General features: G+C 46.6%; 1 protein-coding gene across 1 annotated transcript in view; it reads left to right on the top strand.

Moving 5' to 3' along the window:
* The first annotated feature begins 1,968 nt into the window (after positions 1-1,968).
* The window catches only part of CHRNA9 (cholinergic receptor nicotinic alpha 9 subunit), a 31,541-nt gene continuing 15,148 nt past the window's right edge, over positions 1,969-18,361 (top strand). Inside the window, exons 1-2 of the mRNA XM_078678969.1 lie at positions 1,969-2,112; positions 16,286-16,440. Coding sequence (XP_078535095.1) covers positions 1,969-2,112; positions 16,286-16,440 — 299 coding nt within the window. The remainder of the gene's footprint in view (positions 2,113-16,285; positions 16,441-18,361) is intronic.

Raw genomic sequence — 18,361 nt, 5'->3', positions numbered from 1 at the left:
TCTTCTTGAATATATGTGAGAACACCAACCATAAATCATTTAGGATATTATTGACCTGATCATTCTTATAGTAATTCAATGCCACTTCCTTCGACCCCCAGTGTTCCATTAGTGGAACAAGCACCCTATAAATAAATTAAAGTTAACTAAGATGGTAGTTTCAATGCGGTGATCTCTAGTACTCTGGTTCATCAGCCCCACAGGGCCCTAGGTGATGGAGACCCTCGCTTCACTGGGTTCCTTGAGGCACTTGGCCTTGTTGATGCTTGGCGTTTCCGTTACCCCGAGACCGACAATTTACCTTCCATTCGGGAGTACACAATAGTCTATGATGAATAGATTATGTTTTATCATACTAAACAGAAATGACCGGTCCTAAATGTGTGTTGCTGTACTAGTAACTGAGAAAACAAAGGACTCATGCAAAAAGTGAATAAGTTACAACTGGCTGAGATTTTCCCATCAGCCCACCCTTCTGGCGGAATCTCATCATGTGGGATTTGTTAATCCATCCAACCAGCCGCCCAAACCATCAAATGACGGTGTGGATATGGATGTGGAATAGAAACTCCAGCCAGAGTGTTTCTCAGAGGGTAATGCTAAAGGTGTGTGGTGCAGTGCTAAAGTGAAGTGAAAATTAAAATTAACGACTTAGACAAAAAATATGTATAATGAGGATTGTCTAAGTGTCAAAATTAAAACCACGCCAGGTAGCCTAAATACATAACTACACTATGGCGCTGTGCAGGACGGTCAACATGTTTCAGCCAACTGGAAATCTATCCGGCTTTCGTCAGGACCTTGATGATAATAAGCTACTGCAACATAAAACCGTGAAATGTGCAAAGATAGTGTTTTATTATATATGAAATACTTATATCTACCAGGAACTTGGAGCCCCAATGTGCTCTGGAAGAAGTAAATTTGTCTTTATCCTGTTGAAGAAAATGTACAAAAACAAACACATATTTACATGTATATCCACATATTTACAAAGAAACTGTACAGACAACACACTAGCATAAGTATGTTATACTCAGCTTGTTCATGAGCATACTAACTCTGTCACAGAAAGAGATAAACTCTCTGTAATACTCACCCCGCATAGATTATGTTTTAACCTCAGCGGACAGTCTGGGAAATATATTGGATATCAACACCCTACCTAGAGGTATCTCAGATCACTCTCCAGTGGTAATGACTTATGCGTGCCGGACTCCAACCCAACGTCGTACTTACCCCATATACGCCGGTTATCTGCAGAACTCTATAATCCATAAAAGTATCACTTCCGCAACGTAACACTATTTTAAAAACAATGAGCACTCAATAGATTCCCCTTTAACACTTTGGGAGGCCTACAAGACGGCCATTAGGGGCCAGGCCATCACACCTGTAATAGGTCACAATAACAAAAAGAAGGCAGAGGTCAGTACCCTAGAATCTAGAATCTGGGACCTAAATGTCTTGTGCAGTTTGAAATCCTATCTGGAAAGCCTCTTCAACAAAAGTACTAAATATATGATTTTTAAACTGTCTAGTGAACTTCAGCCTTGACCACAGTCAACATTTTTTGAATGTGTACTGATTATCATGATTTTGGTTCTGAACCATTATCATAATAAAATCAAGGTAATTAATCAAGCTAGTGACTTTTGCATCATCTATTTTGCTAAAACTGCAAAGCAGTTAACGACAAAGCTCACTGCTATAATACGCTTCACTTTTATTGATAAACGTGAAAGCAATCCTTTTTAACGAGAACTGCTAAAAAACATTTTAAACCTTGCCAAGGTTGGACAAAGTTGTTATTCAGGTGGTAAATTTGAGAAGTCAACAGATTAGCACATCGAGTGAATATTCATTGACCTATACCAAGGATGCAGGATTAAACGATGTGTGTCTATATGTGTTCATGTTATATGTTTACGCTTTAAACTCATTAGTGATCTATTTTTTTATGAAGGCATGGAGGCAGCGCATGGAAAATATGCTCAGATGCTGTTTAAAGATTTATTTGAAACATATTCTAACGCATTGAGACCGGTGGAGGACACAGATAAAGCACTGAACGTCACGCTGCAGATAACACTTTCTCAGATTAAAGATATGGTACGTATCAAGCAACAACATTATCTCTGCCAACTATAACATTAGTTCAGTTATTGGCATAAACCATGAGTGGTGTTACATGGGTGGAAATGTACTTCAGAGACAGTCTGTCAGTCTGGTTATCAGTCATCTGTTAAACCTAAGTCTATCTGTCTGAAAAGCTGTAACTTTCACACTTTGCCTGTCTATCCATCCATCCATCATCCAGCCACCCATCCATCTATCCATCTACCTTTCCACTCTGCAAAGGACAGCTGTGAACATTATGGTGTGGACTAGTGTTTACCAAACTGTGGGTTGCAAGCTGATTTTTGGTTGGTCTCGAAAGCTCAAGCAATAAATAAAGATGCCTTTAACTTCTGTATTTGTCTTGTCACATTTGCTGTACCTCAATGTCAGAGGTTAAATGTCAGGCTATGTCTTCTGACAAATTGCTGCTTATGTTTGTTAACATGGGGATTGGTGTTTACAGACTCTTCTCACTTTGCAGACAGAAAAAGAAAAGTCAAGTGAATTATGTGCCAATCTTGCTGGGGTAAAGGGAGTGTGAAAGAAGAGACTATAGGATGTAATTGTTTGTAACACACAACAAAATGAAAATACCTGCAAATGATATTCAGCAGTTATGAAAACAAAACTTGAGCACATTTTTTGAAATCTTGAAGTGTGATGGAAACAAAGAATTTAATAGGATCAAAACAAATCAAGACACATTAATAGGTGATGTACAAATGATAAATATTCACTTAAGCCCACTTTCCATGACACTGGACTATGACACAATGCTTTATATGCTAAATTACTAAATCACCCACTTCATGGTCATTAAAGCTGGGTGGGTTGCAAAAGCTTGTTTTTCAAAGAAATGGGTTCTGATTCTAAAATGGTTGGGTATCAGTGGCATAGACAGCTGTCCTATGGATGACATTATGCCCCCCCACCACTGCCCATGGTCATTTCTCAAACTGCCACTTTTTTTTACATTGCAGCCCATACCCAATTTAGACATAGCGTTAATTTGTGATTGTAATTGAAGAGATGAAGTTCTCCTGCTCTTTGCAGGATCATATCACTGCATTTGCTTCTGGTTGCATGGATTCACAGATGAAACATTGCCTCATGAATATTGATGAGGGCAGATTTATGTGAACCTTATGTTAATATCAATTGTGGTATGCTAGATTGATACATATGGCACATTACAAAGAATTGTCCAGCTTGCGTCACAAACTCTCTGCAAGCACAGCATCTGTATGGTTACCTGCTTAATAATCCACCAGTCCCACATTTCTACAAACAATTATCAGAGTGATGCTCATCTGTATTTAAAAGGAAGCCCAATCCAGTATCCAGCACTCTCCATTCTCAGTTAGTCATTAGCCTCATTAAACAAAGAAGCCTGCCTTGAGTTGGGAGTGCTTGTCAGGGCTGTCATACAACCTACTGCCGGGAAGAGATTCCTTCAGAAATTGGAAGGGTTAAGACTAACCCTGGGAGTAGTCAGCGGAGTTGTGAAAAAAAACCTCTGCAGTGCTAAGGGGAGTGCGATAGAAAAATGCTGGTCGCGGTGATTTTCAGTGCTTAATGCTTGTCCGCACTGTGCAATCATTGCGAACGGCACCATGCACAGTGCAGGCGGACGCTACTTTCCGTTCTGCCGCTCAAGTAGATGTTTACTTGAGAGGCAGCTTTCTCAACGCGAACAGGCAGTTCCTCAATGCGAGCGGTCCCGAGCATGCCCGACCACTTGCACTGAGAAACCTGACCCCACCCCGAATTGAGAAATCTCACTAGGAGGTTTATTTTCCAAGCTCGCGCTTGCCAACTTGATGTTGACGATCGCGAATGAGGATAAATCTCGCCAGGTGGTGGATGTTGTTCGCTCACGCTCGCCAACTTGACGTTGACGAACGCGAGGAAACAAAACTGCGCTACACAGGGCAGAGTTTTTCAGAACTCCACGAGCTCTGTGTAACGCGGAGTGTGGAAAACTCTGCGAAGCAGAATTCACCACCCAGGCTTAGTTAAGACTCATGTAGGACTTCTTCATCCTATTGCAGTCAGTTGTGAATTATGTTCATACTGGCAGGTTCACTGTCTTTTGAATGTGTCTTTGCCTCATCAGGAGGAGAGCCAAGTGCCCCCACATATCTCTACTTTTTAGTATGGGTTTGGCAATCGAACACTGCGTTTATTGAGCCCAGTTGCATGTATGCCCGCAGCTTGACTCAGATGATAGAGCAGATTTCTCCCATTACTGCTGGTAGACACAGTGGCATAGTGCAAAATGTTGGTACTACCCTGCACAATGTGATGAGGCGCTACCAAGTCTCTGTAGCTGTTTGGCATTAATAAATTAACAGGGCCGATGTGCAGGATCGAGTCATATGAGTCTCAAAGGATGGGGCTTTCATATAAAAAAGAGAGCCTTCGCAGGACAATATTCAAAGTCAAAACCATGAAGGTTTAGCCAAAATTCTGAATCATAACAGAAGTCAAAAAGTAGTTAGTCAGATTCAAATCAGCATTAATAATGCATGAAAATATAGTAAATTTTGAGAGGTCATAACATAAGAGAATTAGCCATAATCAAAATTTAGATCAATAATGAGCAGCAAAAATCAACTCAGTTTGCAAGTCAAAGGACAATAATCAAACTTAGGACCAACATTTAGTCTGCATCTGTGCATACATATGATTGAGTGATTTATATGTGCCTTTATGAATAGTAAATCTATACTTATATATATGTATATATACTTACCTTGACAATACTGTAGTAGTCAATAGTTTAGCCTTGTTATTTAGACAGGTTTTAAATAAAATCTGGTAAAAACCCAGCAGTAATATTTATATCTTGCTTCCTATTTTTAACTTGTACAACCCCAAATAGCAATATAAACACCAAATTAAAGCAGGGTAGGGACAATCTTTGTTCAAGCCCCCAAAAGAAAATAGATAACCCAAATAAAATATACCCACCAAACATGAATGCTGCAAATTGAACATCTTATGTTGCAATAAAAGCATATTACAACATAATATTTTATCTACTTACTGACATTCAATATACAAGTGTTGTAACGCGAGACTGCCTTTAATAGCAGGTATAGACCAAGGTAAAAGGGTGATAAAGCTATGAGAACGTGCCATCTACCGAGGGTAGAAAGTTCCATATTAAAAAAGGAGAGACGGAAACATAAACATTGGAATGCTGGAGCAGAAGGTCTATACTAGTCATTATTGACCCTAAACCATCCCATTGCATTCAATGAAGTTCCCAACATGCCAATTGTGAGAAGTTGGCCTGATGTGCAGTGTTCACTATTCTAGTGATCACTATATATCAGTCCAAACAACCCTTATTGATGATTGGTTGTAAGTCAACCTTATAGACCAGCTATCCTAGTAGCATGGATACGAGCAGTCTAAGGCTAAGACTCTAGAGGGCGTGTTAAGCCAGCTGTTTTACCATCACATTACCCCTTGAACACCCAGTGAAAGGACACCACACAAGTGTTATGAAAATAAACAATGTATTTATTAGAATCACAACAACCCTGTACTCTTTATGAGGACAGGGTGCTAAGCACACAACAAAACTCCTATGAAAATACTTAAGTTAGCACGTTATACACAAATGCCCGAGGGGCACGAAAAACCATATATTCTAAAAGTGGAATGCGAGATTACTAGCAGGTAAGTACAGTACTAATAGGCTTTGGAATCGCTAGGACTTGACTAGGGAATCGTTAGATTACTTCTAGGAGACCTAGGGGACTCTGGTGCAGAGTGTGCACTCTCACGCGGGATGCGGGACAAAGTCTATGGAAGCTAGTAAAGGCAAAGTTAGTGTTCACGGGCGAACCCGACCTGGTAGGGAGAAAACGACAGTGGATCCTGACCCTTGGATAGTGAGGCTATGCTGGGACACCGAAGTGCCGAAGTTACCTAGCCCAGGGGCTGCAGCTGCATAGGTCTGAAAAGACGTCGGGAATCTCGTTGCCGGACCAGGAGCCTGGAAGAAGGAAGTTGCTGGCAGGCGACCAGTGAAGGAAAGTTCGATGGATCCAAGCCTGGATCAAGGAAGAAGGAAACCTGAAAGCAGAGGGGACCAAGTTCTTGAATCACTAGCCAGTGATTAAGTGGGCACCAGGATGGCACCGGGCGAAGTCACCGCAGTCAGGTGAGTGGGCGCTGCTGGGCTCTGCAGTCTCTCGGACCAGGAGGCGTTGTCGGCGACCAGGATGGAGGTGCGAGCTGTCCCACGAAGGTTCTTGCTGTCGACGTCGCTGGACCCAGGATTGGGCAACAAGTCTTGGCAAATGCAAGGCCCACGCGGTGGACCTAAAATGGCGTCTTAGCCGGACCAGGAGGGTCCAGAGTACTTCTCCGATGGAGGGAAGCAAGGGCCAGTCTGGAGCAACCAGACCAGCAGCAGTGTTGTCGTCGGGCGTCGTTCGGAAGGCCACAAGCCAGCGGGCTAGTAGCCAAACAACGCGGTGAGCAGCAAAAAGCAGAAGGGCCCCACGCCGATCGTGGAGATGCTGGGGGGCTGCTCTTCGGTGCTGGAGCTGCTCAGGGTGGGGGCTTCTCGGACCCCAAAGCACTCACCAGGAAATTACTCGGTGGGCTTGCTGTGCAGAAGTCGTGAAGTCTTGGCGATGGCCGGTCCCTCGAGGTCTCGTCGCACCCACGGTTCTCAGCTGTGCTGTAGAGGTGGGTAGAGGTCAGAGGTGCCAGGGAAGCCGGGTCTCGTCGAGCTGGGCAGTCGGATTCCGGAGGAAGGACGTGCAGCAGACCGCAGTGTTCTTGGATGGTGCCTGCGGATGCAGGGTGACTACTCCTTAGCCACAAGGGAGAATCTTGAGGAAGAAATCGTGAAGTCCTTTCGTGGAAAGTGGTATCTTGATTCCAAAGATGATCTGATTTGGAAGGGGGCCAGTCTCTACCTTTATCTTGGAAAAGGGGGCTGGCACGCGACTAAGTCCTGCCCTAGGGGTGGGACCAGGAGGGGGGTGGTTACACCCACTTCCTTGGCGGGCTTTTCCCCAGCACAGGGTCTGGAGTGTCCCTGGAACTGGTTTAAGCCAGCCTATGCACAGTGAGCACCAGGGTGCCACGTGCAGTCACCTTCCTCTGAAGCCCTGCCTACCTACAATACACAAAACCCTGTCTGGGACGGTGCTGGCACCGCCCCTGGCAGGAAACCCTTTGTCCTTATCTCCTGCTCTGGGAGGACTCCCAGCAGCAGGAGGGCAGACTTGTGTCTCGGTGGCAGCATCCATTCTGTGGATGCTAAGGCTCTGTCTGACTTTTAACCGGGTTATAGGTTACATGCATGTCGTGTCCCTCTAGAAGGGTGGAATGCTAACCCCGTCGCCAGAATTGGCGAGGGGTTAGTATTCCAATTCGTATGACACCTTACTCGACATGTTTTGATAAAGCGATACCAGAGTTGGCATTTAACCGCGAGGATTATAATGCACTTAAGAGTATATGGTATGCGATATCATGGAAACGGCTAAGGGATAGATCCCGAAAGCCGCAGACAGGCTCAGCTCATGCCAGAGCACCATCTCACACGATTCCAAGCACTCTGCCTTCAGGATTGTTAAGGCCTGCCATAGGAGTGACTGATAGGAGATCTGTGTGTCCATTTTAGGGTTAGATATAGGTATACTATATCTAAAGCAAAGGGTGAGTACACCACCTTGCCCCAGCTGTCGTGCAGCCAGTTGTGTCAGTTTTAGTTAGTCAATCCAGGGGTGGCATAATACATGCTTCAGCCCCTGGGAGACTTCTGGGTGCACCTCAGCCCTGGGTACAGGGACTTGGAGAGGGCCCAGTGCCAATTCAGTACCTGAGTACAATTTGGATAGAGAGAACAGCTAGGCTGTGGGTCTGATTAGCAGGCCCACAGCCAGGGAAAGTCGTAAACCAGTGCAGCAAAAAGCAAAAATCTGGGTGATCATAGGATTGCAGACCCTACTCTCCTACATGACCCCCCCCCCAAACTTTGGGACAATAAACTAACCTTGACCAGGTGAGTCTTCTTGCTCTAAGTGGAAATACCTGGAGAGCCCATCAGCATTGCTGTGATCAGTACCAGGTCTATGCTCCATTGTAAAATCCATCCCCTGTAGGGAAATGGACCACCTAAGCAGTTTGGGGTTTTCACCCTTCATCTGATTTAGCCACAAGAGGGGCTTATGGTCTGTCTGAATGGTGAAGTGAGTGCCAAACAAGTAGGCCCTCAGCTTCTTCAGGGCCCAGACCACAGCAAAGGCCTCCCTCTCAATAGCTGACCAATTTTTCTCTCTGGGTGTCAACCTTCTACTAATGAAAGCAATAGGCTGATCATTACCATCAAAATTCAGTTGAGACAGAACAGCCCCCACACCCAACTCAGAAGCATCTGTTTGGACAATGAATGGCTTGGAGTAATCTGGACTCTTGAGGATAGGTGCTGTGCACATGGCCTGCTTTAGGTCATTGAATGCTTTCTGACAGCTTGCTGTCCACTGAACTTTCTTTGGCATTTTCTTGCTTGTCAGGTCATTAAGAGGGGTCACTATGGACCCATAATTTCTGACAAACTTCCTATAGTACCCAGTCAGGCCCAAGAAAGCTCGAACTTGAGTCTGGGTGATTGGAGGAGTCCAGTCCTTGATGGCCTGTATCTTACTCTCCAGTGGCTGAACCTGGCCTCCACCTACAAGGTGGCCCAGGTATACAACCTGTGTCTGCCCTATCTGGCACTTTGTGGCCTTGATAGTGAGGCCTGCCTTTTGCAGAGCCTCTAACACTTTCCTCAGGTGGACCAGGTGATCCTCCCAGGTGGAGCTAAAGACAGCAATATCGTCCAGATATGCTGCACAGAAGTCATCCAGCCCAGTGAGGACTTGATTCACCAACCTTTGGAAGGTGGCAGGTGCATTTTTCAATCCAAAGGGCATTACCACAAATTGATAATGCCCTCCAGGGGTAGAAAATGCTGTCTTGGGTTTGGCTTCCTCAGCTAACCTGATTTGCCAATACCCAGCTGTCAAATCAAATGTACTTAAGAAGTTGGCAGAAGCCAATCTATCTATAAGTTCATCTGCTCTTGGTATTGGGTGGGCATCAGTCTTAGTGACTGCATTGAGGCCTCTGTAGTCTACGCAAAACCTCATCTCTCTCTTACCACCCTGGGTGTGAGGCTTTGGCACTAGAACTACTGGGCTAGCCCAAGGGCTATCTGAGGGCTCAATGACTCCCAGTTCCAACATTTTCTGCACTTCAGTTTTGATGCAGTCTCTAACATGATCAGGCTGTCTGTAGATTTTACTCTTGACAGGCAGACTGTCTCCAGTGTCAACATCATGGGTACACCAATCAGTTTGGCTGGGTGTCAGAGAGAACATATGTCTGAAGGATTGCAGAACTTGCCTGCAATCCTGTTGCTGATGTTCAGTGAGGCTGCCACAAAAGACAACACCATCAACTGATCCATCATCAGGATTCTGAGTGAGCAGGTCTGGGAGAGGGTCACTCTCTTCCTCCTGTCCCTCATCTGTGGCCATGAGCAAGCTCATGTCCTTCCTGTCAACATATGCCTTGAGCCTGTTAACATGGAGCACTCTGAGAGGGCTCCTGGGAGTTCCAAGGTCCACCAAGTAGGTAACCTCTCCCTTTTGCTCAATGATGGTGTGGGGCCCAGACCATTTGTCTTTCAGAGCTGCTGGGGCCACTGGCTCCAGCACCCACACCTTCTGTCCTGGCTGGTACACAGTCAGAACAGCCTTTTGGTCATGCCAAGCTTTTTGAAGTTCTTGGCTGGCCTCAAGGTTTTTGGATGCCTTTTCCATATACTCAGCCATCCTGGAGCGGAGACCAAGTACATAGTCCACTATGTTGGTTGCAGGCTTTTTGAGAGGTCTCTCCCATCCTTCCTTCACCAAACACAGGGGTCCTCTTACAGGATGCCCATACAGAAGCTCAAAAGGGCTGTAGCCAACCCCCTTCTGTGGGACCTCTCTGTAAGCAAACAAGAGGCAGGGGATCAGGACATCCCATCTTCTCCTAAGAGTTTCAGGTAGTCCATGAATCATCCCTTTCAGGGTCCTGTTGAATCTCTCAACAAGCCCATTGCATTGTGGATGATAGGGTGTGGTGAACTTGTAGTTCACACCACACTCTTTCCACATGGCAGTCAGATATCCTGACATGAAGTTTGTACCTCTGTCAGAAACGACCTCCTTTGGAAAACCCACTCTGGAGAACACTCCAACTAGGGCTCTTGCCACCACAGGAGCTGTGGTGGTCCTCAGGGGAATAGCTTCAGGATACCTGGTGGCATGGTCCACCACCACCAGTATAAACTTGTGCCCTGATGCTGTCTGGGGTTCCATTGGACCAACAATGTCAATCCCCACTCTTTCAAAGGGAACCCCCACCACAGGTAGTGGTATGAGGGGGGCCTTTGTTGTGCCACCTGACTTACCACTGGCTTGGCAAGTGACACAGGAGCGACAAAACTCCTTGGTATTCTCATTCATATGGGGCCAGTGAAAGTGTGAGACAAGCCTGTCCCAAGTCTTTGTCTGACCTAAATGACCTGCAAGGGGAATTTCATGGGCCAAGGTGAGAAGGAAACCTCTCAGAGACAAGGGGATGACCAGCCTCCTGGTTGCACCAGGCTTGGGGTCTCTTGACTCAGAGTACAGGAGTCCATCTTCCCAGTATACCTTGTGGGCACCTGTGGCATTCCCTGCAGCCTCAGCAGCAGCCTGCTGTCTGAGGGGTTCAAGGGAAGGGCAGCTCAACTGTTCCTTCCCCAGGTCTGCTCTGGAGGGTCCCCCTGAGCCCAGAAACTCAACTTGATCAAGTTCAAGCTCTTTAGGCTCAGTTTCCCTCAGCTCTTCCAGATCAGCCTCCTCAGAGACTTGATCCTCAACCTGGGGCAAGGGGGAAGGCAAAGCCTTACCCTTACTGCTCTTCCTCTTGGAAGGTGTCTGGTCCATAATTTCAGGATCCAGCACCTGTTCAGTGGGGCATCTTCTGGCCTGTGACCTAGTCACAGCAAGCACATGTGCTGGCAAGCCTAACATCTCCATGTGAGTCCTCTGCTCCACTTCTGACCATTGTGATGACTCCAAATCATTGCCCAACAAACAATCAACTGGGAGGTCTGAACTGACTACAACTTTCTTTTGTCCCTTCACTCCACCCCAGGAGAAAGCCACAATTGCCACACTATGACTAGTAGTGACATTGCTGGCATTGGTCACCAGGAGAAAGCCAGGAGAAAGCCACAATTGCCACACTATGACTAGTAGTGACATTGCTGGCATTGGTCACCAGGAAATCAGTACCTGGCATGATCTGTCCAGGGTCCACAAAGTTAGGTGTCACCATGGTGACACTGGCACAAGTGTCCCTATAGGCCTGAGCCATTTTGCCATTTATTAAAGGTGTCTGCCTGTATTTGCCCAGAGTATTGGGACTTATTTCAGGGGACATATCCATATCCCCTGTACAGACAAGGACAGCCTGAGTGAGTGTGCCAACTAAGTTGTCAGACCCCTCAGTACCCAAGGTTAACCCAACTAATGCCTTGGGAGGTACACGACCACTACTGACTGTACTAGGGGGTGCAGTTGCCTTAGGGGCTGTAGTGGCAGGAGTTTGTCCTCCTCTTTTGGTGCACTCACTAAACCAGTGAGATTTACTTTTGCAGTACTGGCACCACCTTTTTGACTGGCCTTCTTGAGTCTTCTTCTTCTGGGAAGCCTGACCCCCACCCTCTTTGGTTTGTTGGGGACCTGGTGAAGACTTCTGGTCATTTTGCTCATTCTTAACATTACCCTTCTGGTCTGCTTTCTTCTGACCACCCTGGTTCTGGTTCTGGTTCTGCTTGATCCTTGTCCTGACCCATTTGTCTGCCTTCTTTCCCAATTCTTGGGGAGAGGTCAGATCTGAATCAACAAGGTGCTGGTGCAGCAACTGGTTCTGACAATTGTTTACAATTTGTTCTCTCATCATTAGATTATACAATCCTGTGTAATCTGTAACCTTGCTACCCAGCATCCAGCCCTCCAAAGCCTTAGTGGCACAATCCACAAAGTCAGACCAGTCCTGAGACTGAGTTTTCTGGGTGTCTCTGAACAGCAACCTGTACTGCTCAGTGGTTAAACCAAACCCATCAACCAGTGTATTCTTCAGGACCTGGTAATTGTTAGCATCCTCTACTCTTGTAGTGAGGAGCTTATCTCTACCTTTATCATCAAAGGAGAGCCACAGTATAGCTGCCCACTGACTCTGGGGAATGCACTGCACAGTGCAGGCCCTCTCCAGAGCAGCCATCCATTTCTGGATATCATCCCCTTGCTTAAAGGGGGGCACTATTTTAGTCAGGTGTTTAGTATCTAAACCCTTCTCTCTATCTCTTGGGAGATTGCTGCCACCAGTGGGTGCTAACCCACTCATCTGCTGCTCTCTAGCAAAGGCAAGCTTCTCTTTGGCCAGGGCAAGTTCTTCCCTTTCAATCCTCAGTTCAGCTTGTCTCATCCTAGCTTCATGCTCCCTTCTTTGAGGGGAAGTAAATCTCCTCTGTGGAGGATTTCTTCTCCCCTGAGAAGAGGCATTAGAGTGCAGAGATCTATTGGAGTCCCTAGAAAGAGATCTATCTCTCCTAACTCCAAGGTTAGGCCCACTTCGGGTTAGTACTGGGGGTCCCCCAGATCCTAGCCCAAGTAAGTCTAAGTTGGCCCTGGTTAGCCTTCTGACTACCTCAAGACCTTTGTCTACCTCATGCCCAGAGAGTTCCTCCTGACCCTCCTCCTCCTCAACTGCAGTAGCAGTGTTGGGGAGGTCTGGATCCCCAGAGGTTCCTTCTAAGGCTGGCATGTTCTCATGTAATTGAGAAAGCTTTCTGGCATCATATGTCTCTAAGAGACCTATCAGAAAGGGAATGGTGGGGTTAGACCCCTGCTTCAGTTTCCTGGAGACACAGATCTGTCTCATCTCCTGGAAACTGAGAGCTGCATATCTTGAAGTGACCTGTGGAGGGTCAACACTGACCAGGGGAGTCTCAGTAGATTCTCCCTGGGTAGACATGCTTTTCTAGTGAGGTGTAAGTGGTGCACTTACCTACACTATATGTTTGCCTACTGATCCCTTGCTAGAGTTGTAGTTTAGGGTGTGCTAGGCCCTAGGAGCTACAACAGCTGGTTCAGTAGAACTCAGAGTATTCTAAGCTAAGTTATATGTACCTTTAGTACTTATGTGATCTTTCACAAGATATTCTTAGGATATGTGTGGTAAAACAACAGCAAGCTCAAATCCCACCGCTGCCACCAATGTGAGAAGTTGGCCTGATGTGCAGTGTTCACTATTCTAGTGATCACTATATATCAGTCCAAACAACCCTTATTGATGATTGGTTGTAAGTCAACCTTATAGACCAGCTATCCTAGTAGCATGGATACGAGCAGTCTAAGGCTAAGACTCTAGAGGGCGTGTTAAGCCAGCTGTTTTACCATCACATTACCCCTCGAACACCCAGTGAAAGGACACCACACAAGTGTTATGAAAATAAACAATGTATTTATTAGAATCACAACAACCCTGTACTCTTTATGAGGACAGGGTGCTAAGCACACAACAAAACTCTTATGAAAATACTTAAGTTAGCACGTTATACACAAATGCCCGAGGGGCACGAAAAACCATATATTCTAAAAGTGGAATGCGAGATTACTAGCAGGTAAGTACAGTACTAATAGGCTTTGGAATCGCTAGGACTTGACTAGGGAATCGTTAGATTACTTCTAGGAGACCTAGGGGACTCGGGTGCAGAGTGTGCACTCTCACGCGGGATGCGGGACAAAGTCTATGGAAGCTAGTAAAGGCAAAGTTAGTGTTCACGGGCGAACCCGACCTGGTAGGGAGAAAACGACAGTGGATCCTGACCCTTGGATAGTGAGGCTATGCTGGGACACCGAAGTGCCGAAGTTACCTAGCCCAGGGGCTGCAGCTGCATAGGTCTGAAAAGACGTCGGGAATCTCGTTGCCGGACCAGGAGCCTGGAAGAAGGAAGTTGCTGGCAGGCGACCAGTGAAGGAAAGTTCGATGGATCCAAGCCTGGATCAAGGAAGAAGGAAACCTGAAAGCAGAGGGGACCAAGTTCTTGAATCACTAGCCAGTGATTAAGTGGGCACCAGGATGGCACCGGGCGAAGTCACCGCAGTCAGGTGAGTGGGCGCTGCTGGGCTCTGCAGTCTCTCGGACCAGGAGGCGTTGTCGGTGACCAGGATGGAGGTGCGAGCTGTCCCACAAAGGTTCTTGCTGTCGACGTCGCTGGACCCAGGATTGGGCAACAAGTCTTGGCAAATGCAAGGCCCACGCGGTGGACCTAAAATGGCGTCTTAGCCGGACCAGGAGGGTCCAGAGTACTTCTCCGATGGAGGGAAGCAAGGGCCAGTCTGGAGCAACCAGACCAGCAGCAGTGTTGTCGTCGGGCGTCGTTCGGAAGGCCACAAGCCAGCGGGCTAGTAGCCAAACAACGCGGTGAGCAGCAAAAAGCAGAAGGGCCCCACGCCGATCGTGGAGATGCTGGGGGGCTGCTCTTCGGTGCTGGAGCTGCTCAGGGTGGGGGCTTCTCGGACCCCAAAGCACTCACCAGGAAATTACTCGGTGGGCTTGCTGTGCAGAAGTCGTGCAGTCTTGGCGATGGCCGGTCCCTCGAGGTCTCGTCGCACCCACGGTTCTCAGCTGTGCTGTAGAGGTGGGTAGAGGTCAGAGGTGCCAGGGAAGCCGGGTCTCGTCGAGCTGGGCAGTCGGATTCCGGAGGAAGGACGTGCAGCAGACCGCAGTGTTCTTGGATGGTGCCTGCGGATGCAGGGTGACTACTCCTTAGCCACAAGGGAGAATCTTGAGGAAGAAATCGTGAAGTCCTTTCGTGGAAAGTGGTATCTTGATTCCAAAGATGATCTGATTTGGAAGGGGGCCAGTCTCTACCTTTATCTTGGAAAAGGGGGCTGGCACGCGACTAAGTCCTGCCCTAGGGGTGGGACCAGGAGGGGGGTGGTTACACCCACTTCCTTGGCGGGCTTTTCCCCAGCACAGGGTCTGGAGTGTCCCTGGAACTGGTTTAAGCCAGCCTATGCACAGTGAGCACCGGGGTGCCACGTGCAGTCACCTTCCTCTGAAGCCCTGCCTACCTACAATACACAAAACCCTGTCTGGGACGGTGCTGGCACCGCCCCTGGCAGGAAACCCTTTGTCCTTATCTCCTGCTCTGGGAGGACTCCCAGCAGCAGGAGGGCAGACTTGTGTCTCGGTGGCAGCATCCATTTTGTGGATGCTAAGGCTCTGTCTGACTTTTAACCGGGTTATAGGTTACATGCATGTCGTGTCCCTCTAGAAGGGTGGAATGCTAACCCCGTCGCCAGAATTGGCGAGGGGTTAGTATTCCAATTCGTATGACACCTTACTCGACATGTTTTGATAAAGCGATACCAGAGTTGCCATTTAACCGCGAGGATTATAATGCACTTAAGAGTATATGGTATGCGATATCATGGAAACGGCTAAGGGATAGATCCCGAAAGCCGCAGACAGGCTCAGCTCATGCCAGAGCACCATCTCACACGATTCCAAGCACTCTGCCTTCAGGATTGTTAAGGCCTGCCATAGGAGTGACTGATAGGAGATCTGTGTGTCCATTTTAGGGTTAGATATAGGTATACTATATCTAAAGCAAAGGGTGAGTACACCACCTTGCCCCAGCTGTCGTGCAGCCAGTTGTGTCAGTTTTAGTTAGTCAATCCAGGGGTGGCATAATACATGCTTCAGCCCCTGGGAGACTTCTGGGTGCACCTCAGCCCTGGGTACAGGGACTTGGAGAGGGCCCAGTGCCAATTCAGTACCTGAGTACAATTTGGATAGAGAGAACAGCTAGGCTGTGGGTCTGATTAGCAGGCCCACAGCCAGGGAAAGTCGTAAACCAGTGCAGCAAAAAGCAAAAATCTGGGTGATCATAGGATTGCAGACCCTACTCTCCTACACCAATGTTTTAATATAAATTAGAGTTGGATAATCTGCCTTTCCAATTGTTGAACATGTTGCGTCATGAGACGGTTCTTCAGTTAAGATAGTAGACCTATTATTGTTTCTACACTTCTTACAGGATGAGAGGAACCAGGTCTTGACGGCCTACTTGTGGATTCGGCAAAGCTGGTATGATGCCTACCTCACGTGGGACAAGGATGAGTATGATGGTCTTGATTCTATCAGAATTCCCGGCAACATGGTGTGGCGACCAGATATTGTCCTATACAACAAGTATGTGACACTTCAATTTATATTCTTCTAATCTGCTATGTTAATGGGCCAAAATGAATAAATATATAAATAAATTGGTACTAGTAGTTTTGCTATATTTGTCACCATAACTGAGTTATACTTATTGCATGAATTAGGCATCATTTTTTATTAAACCATTCTTATGGTGTGTAGGTTGTGTAAACGTGTGTATCATCACCATATCACCATTCTCATATCAGAGCATTAGGACTGTCATTATTGGGCTATTGAGGTTCTCACAGCCAAGGCTTTGGTTAGGGTGCCAAGGGTGTAAAACAAAGTTTCATGGTCCATAATGAACACAAGAAATACAGAACATATATCTACAGTTTCTCACCACCTTCCTTTGCTGCAGATGAAGTGACAGATTAAATTGAACACCCTCCGCACTAAAGGCCATTAATAGGAAGGGCATGTTCTACCCTCTAAAATAACTTGGGGTGTGCCATCCTTGAAAAGTGTAAATAAGAATCAGTCAACATCGACCATGAACTACTGGCAACCAAGACAAATCTGCCGATACTTACCACCCAATGTACTTCAATCGTGGAATATGGACTATTCTACAAACATCTAAAAACACTACAAGATAGATTTTCTCACAAAGTTCTTCTAGGGCAGCTGTTATAATCATACAATTTATTGATGGCTCAGTCTTGCTGTGCACTTTGAAAGAGCCTGATGGGAAGTGCCCTTTGGCCATTTAGCATTTTCCCATATCACATCACTGTGATATGGGAATCTATATACAGTACACCTCTTACCCATCTGTGATCCTCAGACAGCCAATAACATACTTCCCCAGAACACTGCTCAATTTGGAAAAAAACTAAGAGCAGGGACCCAATGTTTTCCTAGGAGTCTGCCATTGATGCTCCAGAATGCCTATTTTACCGAATACGAAGGCTGCCTAGTGGTGATTCCATTAGATGCCCCTTTCTTCATCTACCCTACACTTTCTGTCTCTTTATCTCAGTGGCAACTGGAGATAGAAAATAATGGTGAGGCACAAATACAAATGTGCAATTTGTGCTGTGCGAGTGTGCCTCAGTACCAACTTACTTCCATTAACCTACTTGCCCACTCGCATTAAACAATTCACTCACACTCACACATTGCCTTTGTTCACCTACGAATTTACATTCACTCATCCACATTAAGCTATACATTGCCATTCACCCAACTCATATACACAGCCACCCACATTTTTCCAACCCCTGCAATGACGGACTCATCCATTCACACAAATGTACATAGCTTCACTTATCTAATAGGACCAAAGCAAACACAAGGAGATGATGGACGGAGTGCTGAAACTTTTCAAACACTCCCCACCAGTCACAAATCTGGGTTAATTCCAACATCATTTTTTAGCTCACTTTGCCACCCCAATTCAGAAACAGCTATATGCAAATCAGTCTTGACCCTGTCCCTCATGGGAACAGGCCAGCCCGAATAGCCAAGCCATGTCTTCCCTTGACTGGAAACAAGCATCCTGGGACCGTTTTCGGGCTAACAGCCCTCATCAGCCAGGTTAGCTTGAATCCAGTGGCAAAGTGAGTACGGGACCCACGTCTGGGCATACCCTACCAGCTTAGGGCAAACAAAGCAAACACAAGGAGAAGATGGACGGAGTGCTGAAACTTTTCGAACACTCACTCCCAGTCACAGATCTGGGTTGAATCCATCATCATTCTTTAGCTCACTTTCCCACCCCAGTTCAGACACAGCTTTATGCAAATCAGTCTTGACCCTGTGCCTCATGGGAACAGTCCAGCCCGAACTGCCAAGCCATGTCTTCCCTGGACCGGAATCAAGCATCCTGGGACTGGTTTCGGGCTAACAGCACGCATCAGCCAGGATAGTTTGAATCCAGTGGCACAGTGAGCAAGGGACATTC

The sequence above is a fragment of the Lissotriton helveticus genome, chromosome 2_2, assembly GCF_964261635.1.
Source record: "Lissotriton helveticus chromosome 2_2, aLisHel1.1, whole genome shotgun sequence".
NCBI lineage: Eukaryota > Metazoa > Chordata > Amphibia > Caudata > Salamandridae > Lissotriton > Lissotriton helveticus.
Note: the sequence above shows the minus strand (reverse complement) of the source record. Positions and strands in the feature narration are given on the sequence as shown.